Source organism: Schistocerca americana, chromosome 2 (assembly GCF_021461395.2).
Source record: "Schistocerca americana isolate TAMUIC-IGC-003095 chromosome 2, iqSchAmer2.1, whole genome shotgun sequence".
Taxonomy (NCBI): domain Eukaryota; kingdom Metazoa; phylum Arthropoda; class Insecta; order Orthoptera; family Acrididae; genus Schistocerca; species Schistocerca americana.
This window is the reverse complement of record NC_060120.1, coordinates 131,173,926-131,188,113: the sequence shown is the minus strand read 5'-3', so window position 1 is coordinate 131,188,113 and position 14,188 is coordinate 131,173,926. Positions and strand designations below refer to the sequence as shown.

Sequence of the window (14,188 nt, the reverse complement as noted above, 5' to 3'; positions counted from 1 at the left end):
ATTTGCCTAGTTTCCTGTTCTTATCAGATGGCCTGCATATGATATCCACAGCTGGTAATAAAATTAGAGTGGGGGCAAAATTCAGTCCTTACCTCAGGTATCAATAAAAGACCATTGGCATTTGTCCTGCCCAAGTGGTTTATCATGAGGTATTATGGTTGCCCACATGGTCAGTGGTGTTTCTATGTCAGACTTTGAGGTCAGTTTGTTAGTGGTCTTTCATCAGCTACTGTTGGCATCCTTCCATGCCATTTCCAAGAGTCAGGGAAGAGTGTATCAGTCATTTCCAAGTGAAGCACCACTAGTTCTCTCAATGTGCCTACAGGATTTTCTCTTTTACAAGTTTCAGATTCATTTGTCCCACAATGCAGATAGTTTGTGAGGTTTTACTTGGTGGACAGTGCTGTAAATGGCAGTATGATGTAACTGTTGTGGTATTTGAGCAATTACAAGAGACATTAAACCAGTTGTTCTTTCCTTTTCTAAAACTTATCCAGTTTCCTCACTTGGAAATGCATTTATCCCTCATTCAGGAAGTGGATTGTGCCAATACTACATGTGATATTCACAACACTTTACACAATTCATAAACTCCACCTTGCATAGGGTGATAAAATGGTGAACTTCGACATGGTACCCCTCTTCACATGCGTGCCACTAGATGAGTCCAATGTGGAGTCATGATGACAGAGTAGTTTTGAGCTTATGCTGTTTGTCAGCAACAACTACAGAAAGGCAGACAGCATTATCATAGGACTGCCTCTGCCACATGTGGAAGTGAATTTATTTGTAGGATTTATAGATGACATTCAGGAGAAAATATGCCATGTTGCCACATGGGCGGGAAACTTAAGACTAGTTTCTGTAACTTATGAGCTCATTTCGTGCCTGCATATAGTTTGCCATGGAGATAAAACTCAGCCGAGTCCTCTGGTTCTTTGATGTCTTAAAGAAACAACAAGTTGATACCACAATGGGACCCAGTGTGTTAGAAAGCTTACACTGATTTGTATACATGCATCTAGCTGCTACCATATCTTATAGTATGAAAGGTTTTACACATATTGGTACAAGGAGCTGAGTTAGCTATGTTGAAAAGAGCGTACTAGCAGAGCTCAAACATTTAAAGGTAATATGCAAAATATCAAATCTCAGATTTTCCATCAGATTTGCCAGCAGGGCAATGTCTACATTGACAAAACAGTATAAATAACTCAGGAAAGGTGCCACATATATACACTGATCAGCCAGAATATTATTACTACCAAGCTATTATCTATATAAACCCATTATTGAGATAGCAGTGTGACCTAGCAAGTAATGACTGCTCGTCAAACACAAGCTTGGTGCATTTAGTATCAGTAAGTGTGCTGGCCATGTGTAGAATGGGAAAGGTGCACTATCCACCTGAGTTTGACCAAGTGCAGATTGTGATGGTCCAGAAGCAGTATATTGCTCCCTCCTACATATATCTTACGAAGAGACCATGAGGATAAAATCAGAGAGATTAGAGCCCACACAGAAGCATACCGACAATCCTTCTTTCCACGAACAATACAAGACTGGAATAGAAGGGAGAACCGATAGAGGCACTCAGGGTACCCTCCGCCACACACTGTCAGGTGGCTTGCGGAGTATGGATGTAGATGTAGGTGAGAAACTCAGAACGAACATTTTGGAAACTGCATGAGTTGTCAGGTATTTAAGGGGTGCTGTGGTGAGTGCCTTTAACAAGTGGTGAAACCACATCCAGATGTCATGGGATTGGGTGGTCATTCCTCATTACACATGTTGGTCGTCATAGGATGAGCAGACTGGTAAAACAGGATGGCAGTGAACTGTGGTGGAAGTAACAACAGACTTTAATTCTGGGCAGAGTACAAGTGTGTATGAATGAACAGAGCACCAAATACTCCTAATGATGGGCCTCCATAGCCAGCGATCCATGTTTGTGTCAATGTTAACACCATGGCATTGGCAACGATGACTCAGATGGGCATGTGAGCATTGGCACTGGACATTGGCACAGTGGAAGTGTGTTGCATGGTCTGATGAATCCCAATACCTTATTCATCATGCCAATGGAAGGGTGTGAATCCATTATCTTCCAGGGGAATAGATCTTTGACACCTGTACTGCGAGATGGAGACAAGCTGGAGGTGGCTCCGTTGTGCTCTGGGGAACATTCAGTAGGGCATCAATGGGTCCAGTGGAGCTCATGCAAGGCACCATGATGGCCAAGGGGTATCGTACACTGCTTGCAGACCATGTACACCCCTTCACGACAATCACATTTCCAGATGGTAGTGGCGTTTTCATCAAGATAATGTGATATGTAACAAGGCCAGGAGTGTGATGGAGTGGTTCAAGGAATACAGTGGTGAGTTCCAGCTGACGTGTTGGCCCCCAACTCACTAGATCTGAACCCAATCGAACGCCTCTGGGATGTGATTGAATGTGTCATCAGAGCTCACTGCACCCTCCCTGGAATTTACTTAAATTAGAGGGTTTGTGTGTGCAGATGTGATGTCAACTCCCTCCAGCAACTTACAAAGGCTTCATTGCTTCCACGCAACAGTCCATCACCAAGTGAGGTGGCGCAGTGGTTAGCACACTGGACTTGCATTCGGGAGGACAACAGTTCAATTCCACATCTGGCCATCCTGATTTAGGTTTTCTGTGATTTTCCTAAACCTCTTCAGGCAAATGACGGGATGGTTCCTTTGAAAAGGGCACGGCCGACTTCCTTACCCATCCTTCCCTAATCTGATGAGACCGATGGACTCACAGTTTGGTCTCCTCCCCCAAAACAAACCAGCCCAACCCACAATGCATCACTGTTGTTTTCTGTGCCAAAGGTGAACATACTGACTATTAGGTATGTGGTCATAATGTCCTCGTTGATCAGTGTAAATGTCACACAGAACTCTGATAACCAGCCACAGAGGACATTGCCAAGAATACTGACTGGAAAGTGGCCATGTCATTCAGTAATGAAGTGGGGGGGGGGGGGGGGGGGGGCTCTTAAGGTAATCACCAATCCTCTTGCTTTTAGACAGTGTTAATAGCAGTAATTGTCTTGAATTGTAGTACCAGTAAGGGTACAAAATGATGCCCTGGTGGATTAGCTCGACACTCATTCACTCTCGCCTCAAGATGACACCATGTCTTGATTACCAAATGTCAGTGTAGAACTGATAAGTCAGTGTAGCAGAATGTCTAAGAAGAATGTAAGTTTTAGTGGGAAAACCTACACTTACCTCCTCTGGTTCCCTTCTCTACACATCTTCATTTGGACCACTGTATATTACAGTTTCCAGTATTTATATGTTTCATTTTAAAATTTATATAAATTGTTCATTGAATGATTGGGCAGGCCAAGGTATTATTAGTTTAGAATATGAGCTATTTTTAAACTTTATGGCAGATTAAAATCAGGAACCTTCACCTTTCGCAGACAAGTGCTGTACTGAGTGAGCTATCAAAGTGCCTCTTCCAGTGGAAGTGAAAGTATGAGGGTAGCTTGTGAGTCATGTTTGGATATCTCAGTCAGTGGAGCATTTGCCAGCAAAAGAGAAAGATCCTACATTCAAGTTTTGGTCCAGCATACAATTTCAATCTCCCCCGTAGTTTCAGATCTGCACACACTCCACTTCAGAGTGAAAATTCATTTCAGAATGTGAGCTACTGTTTAAAAACCTCACAGGACTTAACAGTAGTATTTCGTATGATAGTTGATAGAGGTTGATGCTATAATTTTGATATCAGAAACAACTTTTTACACAGTTAAAACCAAACTGAAACTCCAACTAGGAACATCAACAATGTAGGAAAAAATAGATTGCTACTTACCATAAAGAAGATATGCTAAGTTGCAGACACATACAATTAAAAGACACTTACATAAAGCTTTCAGCCACATCCTTCACCAGCAAAAGAGAAACGCGCTCATTGATACAAGCATTTGCGCCAGAGCTGTCACAGTTGGTAGTCATGTGTGCGTGAAGTGTGCTTGCTTATTGTAGAATGGTGTGTGTTTCTCTTTTCCTAATGAAAACTATGGCCAAAAGCTTTAAGCAAGTGTCTATTAATTGTGCCTGTCTTGCAACTTAAGCTGTCATCTTCACAGTAAGTAGCAATCTTATCTTTTCCTACATTGTTGATATTTTTGCACAGTTAAAATTTCACGTTGCCATGAACGAAGTTTACAACCTAGCCTCTTTAGATGTGGAGTAACTTCATTTGGTACATAAAGCCCTACTAACTCAGAACTGTCAGCTTTGTATAAATGAAAATGCAAGAAGTCTTGAACTTCCGTAAACAAAACTTCATTCAGGAGCAACAAGCAGTGGATAAAGAAAACTGTTTCAAAGGCATCAAAGCTGTGGGAGAAGGGAGTTCCACAAAGAAATCAGAGTTGGGAGAGAGGATAAATGCAACAAGAAAACTAAATAATAACAAATACTGGTCAACTAGATCCATCCAGAGACTGTAGGTTAAATTTATTATCAAGAAAGAAAGGCCAAGCATATGTTTTTGTACTCTCCACAACTTTAGAACCTTCCTTATAATAGATTGCTCTCTCTCAGTCTTATCTGAAGTCTGGCTTTGAAACAAATTTTTACTGTTAACAACTTTTTGTGTCTCTTTTTATTTCACAAATGTACATAGAAACAGCATGTGTTCAGTTTTCATTGCCACTTTGATTACAGTCTGCCATTTATCAAGTTTGACTAATATAAATCTTATAGTCAAATTTAATGAGCTCATTATCACTTTCTGCCAACTATGTAGTGGATATAAACTGTCTGCTGAACTGACAAATGTGACATGTAACAAATATATTTCATACAGCTGGTACTATATTTAATCATAAAATATGAAGAAAAACAAACTGTTTGCAGCCTTCAGATTTCTCTTCAACTTTCAGTGATGTATTTGCTATTTGCTTCTCTAACATTAAATCTCTTTCAGTCAGTATTCATCACCTTTTATCATTAAATCCTTACAGTGCTTATCACTGCATGCACCAAGTTTAATTTACTTCCAACAACATATTTTATTCTCTCTGTCTCTGTCGGCCCATTATGACCAGGGTACATCAGCTAGTACATACTTTTCAATTCAATAAACTTTACAAAAAGCCATATACTTTAGGTAATTTTATTTCGAACACAACCAGTTTCAACAATTCATTTTGCCATCTTCAGGCCCCATACGCTTTTTTTGAATCAATGAGCTTATCGTATAGTGTATTGTTGATTAAAAAAAGTGTATGGGGCCTGAAGATGGCAAAATGAATTGCCAAAACTGGTTACATTCGAAATAAAATAAAATAACCTGAAGTATATGGCTGTTGGTAAAGTTTATTGAGTTGAAAAACAGATTTTATTGGTTACAGAATAAGTTTTAGTTGCAAAATATAATTATATTGTGATGTGATCTATATTATGACTCTTTATACTTGATTTCTCATTTTTAAAATAATATGCATGTAATATAATGAGACAGAACAATAATCTTATAACATCATTTCACTAAACTCATTAAACAATGAAAACATATATGATACCGGAATTTAAAATTTTCAGATCTGCAGAAAGAATTTATTTCCAGTGGATATGGATCAAGTGAAACCAATATACAGGATGCCATAAAATCCATGCTGAAGGATCTTGAGAAAATATGTTTAATGTGTAAATATTTATGAATAATGTAGTTCAGTATTTCCTATTCAGATATTTAATATTAGTAACCCAATCTGTTGTAAGCTCAAACTGCAGCAGTGTTGCACTACTGAGTGAAAAAAATAAAAAAATTACACCAACTTTTCATTACTGCAATGAGTCCATCAGCTGTTGTACCTTATGTCTGAATTTCCATGATGTTTCAATGATTTTGCTATTCTTTCTAAAGCTCTACTAGTAGAATTTTCTTCATGCTCACATATGAAGTGTGATTTTAGACCACAGTCCATTCCCCGATAATTGTATGATCTCAGAGGAGGACTGTATGCCAGCTTAAGGCAGCGACCAGTTCCTTGTATATAGGATGCAGTTGTATTGGGCGATGATGAATTGGGAGACAGAGGACGTGCTGAATTAGCCCATATCCACAGCAATCCAGGATTGAGACCACCTGTCCAGTAATCCTTTCCTGCATGAAAAAAGTCAATCCAATAATATGTGGATTTAATTCATGTTAAAACTGACAAAAATAAATAATAAACTAGCAAAATAAATGTAAACATAAAGTAGCATAAGGATCTGTTTTACAGCACATTGTACTCCATAACATCTCTTTTGACATTGTTTGTAGGTTTATAGTGTGCTCCTGATACTTTGTATGCTTCAGTTCACTATTTTTAAACAGAATATCAAAATAAATAAATGACAAACCACTCAGCAATTGAACTGGAGTACCACAATACCAAACTGAAAAAAGATAAAATAGTATGTTGTACTTTAGTTATTGTAAGAGCTCAGAGTGTTTCAGCTTGGTTAACAAGACAGTTAAGAAAGATTGAGACAGTACAAAGTACCTGACTGTCTACAATAAAGAAACAGGAACTACTGATACAAGTGTATCTGTGTACATATTCTGGAACAACATCACCCACCAAGGATTTAACTGTCTTTCATCATACACTGAAACGAGTATCATCCTTCATACAAACCTTCTCACCTCTGCCGAAGTGATATTCCCTCACTCACCCTATCTTCAAAATCTCCTGATCCATTATTACACCAAGTGTATTCCCAAACCCTTGACACATGGATCGTAACCCAGCAAAAGGCCCACGTGTATGATCTGTCCTATTAACTCACTCAGCACATTCTATTCCAGTCCTATTACAGGAATATTTGACCCTATCAAACATGGTACCATCTATGAAAGCAGACTACCAACCAACTATTCACTCAAATGAATAACCATTGCCAAACTGTGGGCAAGAATAAATTTATTATCCAGTAGCATAACATGCCACAAAGGACAATGTACTAAAATTCAATAGCTGCTTCATAAAGCATGTCACCTGGATTCACCTCAATACCAGCTTCTTTCAGTTATATACATGGCAATCTTCCTTACAACATACTCTTCAGTCCCACAATCCCCCTTGCCTCAATATCCCTCACAATCAGTCACTGTCCCAAATGCACATCCACCTGAAACTTCCTGGCAGATTAAAACTGTGCTGGGCCGAACCTCGAACTAGGGACCTTTGACTTTCGTGGACAAGTGCTCTACCGACTGAGCTACCCAAGCATGACTCACTACCCATCCTCACAGCTTCAGTTCTGCCAGTATCTCATCTCCTACCTTCCAAACTTCATAGAAGCTCTTCTGTGAAACTTGCAGAACTATCACTCCTGGAAGAAAGGATATTGCAGAGACATGGCTTAGCCACAGCCTGGGGGATATATCCAGAATGTGATTTTCACTTTGCAGCAGAGATTGTGCTGATATGAAACTTCCTGGCAAACTAAAACTATGCTGGTAGAGCACTTGTCTGTGAAAGGAGAAAGTCCCAAGTTTGAGTCTCGGTCCGGCACACAGTTTTAATCTGTCAGGAAGTTTAATATCAGCACACACTCTGCTGCAGAGTGAAAATCGCATTCTGGAAACATCTCCCAGGCTGTTGCTATGTCATGTCTCTACAATATCCTTTCTTCCAGGAGTGCTAGTTCTGCAAGATTCACAGAATAGTTTCTGTGTATTTTCGAAGGTAATAGATGAGCCATGGCAGAATTGAAGCTGTGAGAATGGGTTGTGAGTCATGCTTGGGTAGCTCAGTTGGCAGAGCACTTGTCTATGAAAGGCAAAGGTCCCGAGTTCAAGTCTCGGTCCAACACACATTTTAATCTGCCAGGATGTTTCGTACCAGCGATACTCCACTGCAAAGTGAAAATGTCATTCTGGTACCTCCACCTCTTTCCTCACGTATACCATTTCACTACTGTAATCTACACTTGCAATTTTTGCTCATTGGTCTCCTTCTTCCTGTGTCCACTGTTCCTTTGTTTACTAATTTACTACTGAACTTCATTGTGTACCACACACCCCCTACCTGTGCCACAGCAAGATCATCATTCCATTCCAGAATGAATTTTCTCTCTGTAGCAGAGTGTGTACTGATACGAAATTTCCTGTCAGATTAAATCAGTCTGCTAGATCAGAACGCGAACCTGGGGCCTTTGCCTGTCATGGGCAAGTGCACTACCAACTGGGCTACCTAATCAGCAGGACTCATGACACATCCTCACAGGTTTTTTTGGAAAGTAGGAGATGAGGTACTGGTAGAAGTAAAGCTGTTATGATGGATTATGCATTGTGCTTCAGTAGCTCAGCTGGCAGAGCACATCCATGCAAAGGCAACAGCCCCAGGATCAAGTTCTGGTCCAACACACATTTTTAATATGCCAGGAAGTTTCATGGTTCCATTCCCTTGGCGAATCTCATTCCTAACTGTCACTGTCTCTGTCTCCTTCCCTTCCTAACACCTGACATCATCTCTCACTCCATTTAGGTTGCAGTGTCATGACAGTGTAGCTAGCAAGGACAATCTTGTTGTGTATGTGTGTGCAGGTGCGCGCACACATGTGTGTGTGTGTGTGTGTGTGTGTGTGTGTGTGTGTTTTAGCTGCCCCTGAAGAATGATATTGTCTGAAGGCTCAGCAACAAGTTATTCTTATTTATGCATCTGTAAACTGCTCTATGTTTGAACTACACAGTGAGGGGTCACCTTTATTCCTTACATTATTTGCTATCATCATATACAAACATATTCTTTAAATGATTCACTTCCGTAGTACCACAGGCACTTTTCATATTTCTGGGTAAGCAAAGGTTCACCAAATAAAATGTAGCATGATCTAACAGACTTTGTTTGTTATAGACATTTATGTTCTATGACAGAAACAGAATACTTACCTTTGTATTCTTTGTGTGCCAGTATAGAAGTGACAATATCTTGATTCTCCTCAATAGTCTCAAATTCTGCTAAATTGGAATCCAATCCTTTGCAAGCTGAATTTGCAGCCTTCCAATTAAGTTGGTTATTGCTGAAGTGATAACAGTTGTTTTTAATGCGTGTGAAATTTCTGGGGCAAGGATCTTTACCTGAAAATGTATATCAATTGTATCTGTTAACAATACTGCAGGAGGAAAGTCATGTTGAATTAATTTTTAGAGTTTGACCAGCTATTTTTTTCAAATAAATCCTCCTTTCTCTGTTTAACTTCTTCCCTCTCTTATTCTTAGCAATCACACTCTTCATTTTTAGGCACTCCTTGGAAAAACTTTAAATCTTCATTCCATTCAGTCTGTGATTTTTGTTCATGTATTGTGCCTTCACACTTTTCGGACCTATACCTTCAAAGACCAGGGATATTGTCTTAGGCATCCAGAGTGACTGTCTTGCAAAAAAATTTTATTGTATATGTCACCTTCAGTCCACACAAATATATAATTTTAAAAAACATGCCATCCAACAAATTAAAATTCTAATTTATTCTGCAAGTGTTGTAACTTACATTTCAGTCACCTTTTCATGTGTGTATTACTTGCATTCTTTGAGATGTTCAGTTATTATAAAAATGAAAACACTCTGCAGGTATTATAACACCACAAAATAAATGAAAATCTGTAAGAGTTTTGTATATGTGGTTTTTTATTGATCCACAAAAGGTGCAAGGATCAGGCAGCATTTAAAGAACTATTGACAGTGGTGACTTCACATAAATAGAATTATATGTTTGATAATATGGCAATAAGAAACTCTTTGTATATGGAAATAGGTGGGCAAAGAGAAACATTCACAAGTAGATACCATATCTCAAGTGCAATTTTGGAAGGCCTAAAAATATCTATCTGAAGAGATGCTGAGTCACAATAGGCACAACAAAGAGACTGTCAAACAAGTAAGCTTTCAGCCAAGAGGTCTTCTCCTGAATTTGTCAGCAGATGCACACACACACACACACACACACACAAACACAACTCTCACACACATGACCACTGTCTCTGGCAGCCGAGGTCAGACTGTGAGCAGCTGTGCAAGGTGGGAGAAGCAATCTAGGTAATGAGGGTAAAATGTTCAAATGTGTGTGAAATCTTATGGGACTTAACTGCTAAGGTCATCAGTCCCTAAGCTTACACACTACTTAACCTAAATTACCCTAAGGACAAACACACACACCCATGCCCGAGGGAGGACTCGAACCTCCGCCGGGTAGTGAGGGTAAGGAGGAGGCTGGAAGGGAGGGGGAGGGGAAGGATAGCAGGGTAGGGGTGCGGGACAGTAAAGTGCTGCTTATGGGGTCATACAGGGATGAGGTGGAGAGAGAGTATGGCAGCTAAACTGCAGGCAGAAGGTTAGAAAGAGGGCTGGGAGGAGGGGGAGGGGGAGTGAGGGGAACCAGAAAAGGACAGAAGTAAAAAGACTGTGTATGCTTTTATGGAACAGAGGGCTGTGTAGTGCTGGAGTGAGAACAGGGAAAGAGATAGGTGGGTGAAGGACAATGACTAATGAAGGATGAGGCCAGGAGCGTTACAGGAATGTAGGATGTTCTGCAGAGAGAGTTCCCACCTGCACGATTCAGAAGAGCTGATGTCAGCAGGAAGGATCCAGATGGCACAGGCTGTAAAGCAGTCATTAAAATGAATGTTGTGTTGGCCAGCATGCTCAGCAGCTGGGCAGTCCAACTATTTAATGAAGACAGACAGTTTGCTAGTTGTCAAGCCCATATTCTTCATTTTAATTACTGCTTCAAAGCCTTTGCCACCTGTACCCTTCCTACCAACACCAGCTGAAGTGTGCAGGTGGGAACTCCACCTGCAGTATGTCTTGTGTTCCCATAACCCTCTTGGCATCAACCTTCATTAGTCATTGTCCTTCACCCACCTATCCCCATCCCCATTCCCACTCCAGTGTTACACAGCTATTCCACCAATGACCGACAGTCCTTTAACTTCTCTCCTTTCCCAACCACCCCTCCCCCACCCCCTACCCTCTGTCTAACCTGCTGACTGCACCTAGCTGATCTACCCTCTCTCCATCTCATTTCTGTATGCTCCCATGAAGAGCACTTTACTGTCCCCCACACCTATGTTGTCATCCATCCCCCTCCCCACCCCTGCCTCCTCCTTACTGTCACCAACCAGATTACTTCCCTATCATGTGCAGGTGCTCACAGTCTGGCCACAGTTGCCAGACACAGTGGTCATGTCAGAAGAAGGCCTTTTGGCCAAATGCTTACTTGTTTGACAGTCCTTCTGTTGTGCCTATCTGCGACTCAACGTCTCTGCTATCCCGTGAGTAGCACACTATTCTTTTCATAATATTGTCATTATTCCAACCTTGATTTTTTGATTTTATCTCTAATAGTTTTTATACGTAGTGCTGCATTGCTTCAGGATACTGAAATAACTTCCTTTTGAAAGCACCGTAAGGTGTTTAATAAATATTGTCTTCATTTAATTACTATTTGCAGACAGAAACTAGTTGCCCAATATAAAATTATAATCACTAAGGAGCTTATGAAGGAGTCACAATGTAATTATTTAAATGCCCATTAGAATCTGCCATAACATCTTTCACTGAACTCAAAATGTTTTTAGCCAGATTTCTTTAGGTGTGGGAATACTAGAAAATCAGAGAGTGCCATTAACTATGAAGAGGGCAGATGTTGTGATAGCTTTGTACTTCAAATTTCCCATAGACAGTTGGTTCAGAAGACATCCATAGTATTCACTGACTATTGATCCAACCTTTCCAAGGAAACCAACATAATCAATGACAATAATTTTTTTATCAGCCTAAAAGATAGTGGCCATATTTTTTACAGTGGGCGAAACTAATATTGCCATGTTTAGGTACAGGGACACTGGTTTTCAGCAACAGCTTCATTTGCTGTTTTGTTTGTGGCATGAAGTATTGGCATTACACCTCATTCACAATAACAAATTTCAACGTCAATGGCATATTTATAATAAGATCCAGACATATGTTTTCAACTTTTATTTTGGTTTCTTTCAACAAATGTGGCACCCATCTTTCACAAAGCTTGCTTTATTTATTTAGTTAGTTATTAATTCTTTTCCCATGGACTCTAGCTGATAATTTTCAGCTGATACTACAGTATGCATCATACAATTTTATACATACATTAAATGTACTGGATTACATTTTACATGCACATATGAAGTTGTTACATTTTTCTGTTAAAATGTAACAGCTAATATTTGTTTGAATACTCACTCATACTGTATATACACTTCTCTATAAGATACACTTTTAAACAATTTTTAAATAAATTTTATTCCTTTACTTCTTTAATTGATATTTGTAGCTTGTAACATTTTCTGCCTGCTTCATCAGGAGCACACATCATCAATTTGAGATTAGATTGTCTTGTGTAATAATTTCCCTGTCCTCTTGTTGCGTGGTCATGTACATCTTTATTTGTGAGGTGTTTGTCACTTACTCTTCTAACGGTTTCGGCGAAAAGAGAAGCAGTGCAAAACTGGAGTGCTAACTTCACACTTCTCTTACTACAGTTGACTTACTTGAAATGTTTAGCCAATCCTCTCCTGTGGATATGCGGCTGCGTCGATCTCGATAACTTCTTCTCTGAAGAAATAATACTGGTTAGAGGAACCAAAAAATTACTATCTCTCTCACTTGCAATAACTCAGTACTCATACTTTCAGTATAGCTCAGGTGTATTTTCCTTTTCACAAGTTTCATATAAACATACCAACTCTTGCAAGTCAACTACACCAATACCCATTAGATACAATTACATATAATCACAATTGCCTGGTTTTAACAACCAAATAATTTATAGATGTCCCATGCATCTTGCTTTGTTCAGATCTGAGACATGAAGTATGTTAAAAGTCTACAGTCAAATGTTCATTTTTCTTTTCTTTCAACAATCACATTCACTAACACAGCAAGGAATAGCATTTAATTACTCCATGTTCTCTAACACAGCATCTGTGGCTCTTGTGACAAACACTTGTTGGCGTCGATCGACTGCCCCGCTTATCATCTTCTCATTACAGACTTCCAACCTGCACACAGAAACCGGCGGTGCAGTAGATACGTTTCCGCTCCCTTATTTACCTTTAAAATATTGGGTGTTCGAGATGGTGGAAGGCCGAGTGTCTCTAGAATTTACACCGAAATTCTCGAGTCACTACACCCTCACTGCCATAATATTCTGATATACGTACAGTGAGTACACTTTCATAATTTTATGGTGCACAAGAGCTTGTCCTCAAGTTTGTCTGGGTGGTATTTTGCCTGTACATCTCACTACTCTTTCCTGAATTTTAAATATTCTTTTTAAATTGGTTTCTTATGTGCTTTCCCATATGTGAATTGAGTAAGACAGATGTGGGAACACTAGTCCACAGTGCACTGTAATGAGAAATTTATCATCCACAACTTTTTCCTTTTTGCACATAAGAAAAATCTGTGTGTTAATCTTTACACAGTACATTGATGTGCTTCGCTCAAGACAAATGCTTATCTATAATATTTCCAAGAAATTTTGTGTTGCTTACTTCTTTAATTGCCTTGCTATATAATTAATTATATACATTATATGTTTCACTCTGTTTGCTTTGGAACAATACATACATTGCTTTAATATAATGGAAGGAAAAATTCCACGTGGGAAAAATTATATATAAAAACAAAGATGAGGTGACTTACCGAACAAAAGCGCTGGCAGGTCGATAGACACACAAACAAACACAAACATACACACAAAATTCAAGCTTTCGCAACAAACTGTTGCCTCATCAGGAAAGAGGGAACGAGAGGGGAAGACGAAAGGAAGTGGGTTTTAAGGGAGAGGGTAAGGAGTCATTCCAATCCCGGGAGCGGAAAGACTTACCTTAGGGGGAAAAAAGGACAGGTATACACTCGCACACACGCACATATCCATCCACACATACAGACTGTATGTGTGGATGGATATGTGCATGTGTGCGAGTGTATACCTGTCCTTTTTTCCCCCTAAGGTAAGTCTTTCCGCTCCCGGGATTGGAATGACTCCTTACCCTCTCCCTTAAAACCCACTTCCTTTTGTCTTCCCCTCTCGTTCCCTCTTTCCTGATGAGGCAACAGTTTGTTGCGAAAGCTTGAATTTTGTGTGTATGTTTGTGTTTGTTT

At 39.7% G+C, this 14,188-nt stretch overlaps 1 protein-coding gene across 1 annotated transcript in view; it reads right to left on the bottom strand.

Moving 5' to 3' along the window:
* Positions 1–4,573: 4,573 nt before the first annotated feature.
* LOC124595658 (oxidized low-density lipoprotein receptor 1-like) overlaps positions 4,574–14,188 on the bottom strand; it is an 86,514-nt gene continuing 76,899 nt past the window's right edge. Inside the window, exons 4-5 of the mRNA XM_047134500.1 lie at positions 8,935–9,123; positions 4,574–6,156 (exon numbers count right to left, since the gene is read on the bottom strand). Of these exons, the coding sequence (XP_046990456.1) occupies positions 5,852–6,156; positions 8,935–9,123 (494 nt within the window). The 3' untranslated portion in view covers positions 4,574–5,851. The remainder of the gene's footprint in view (positions 6,157–8,934; positions 9,124–14,188) is intronic.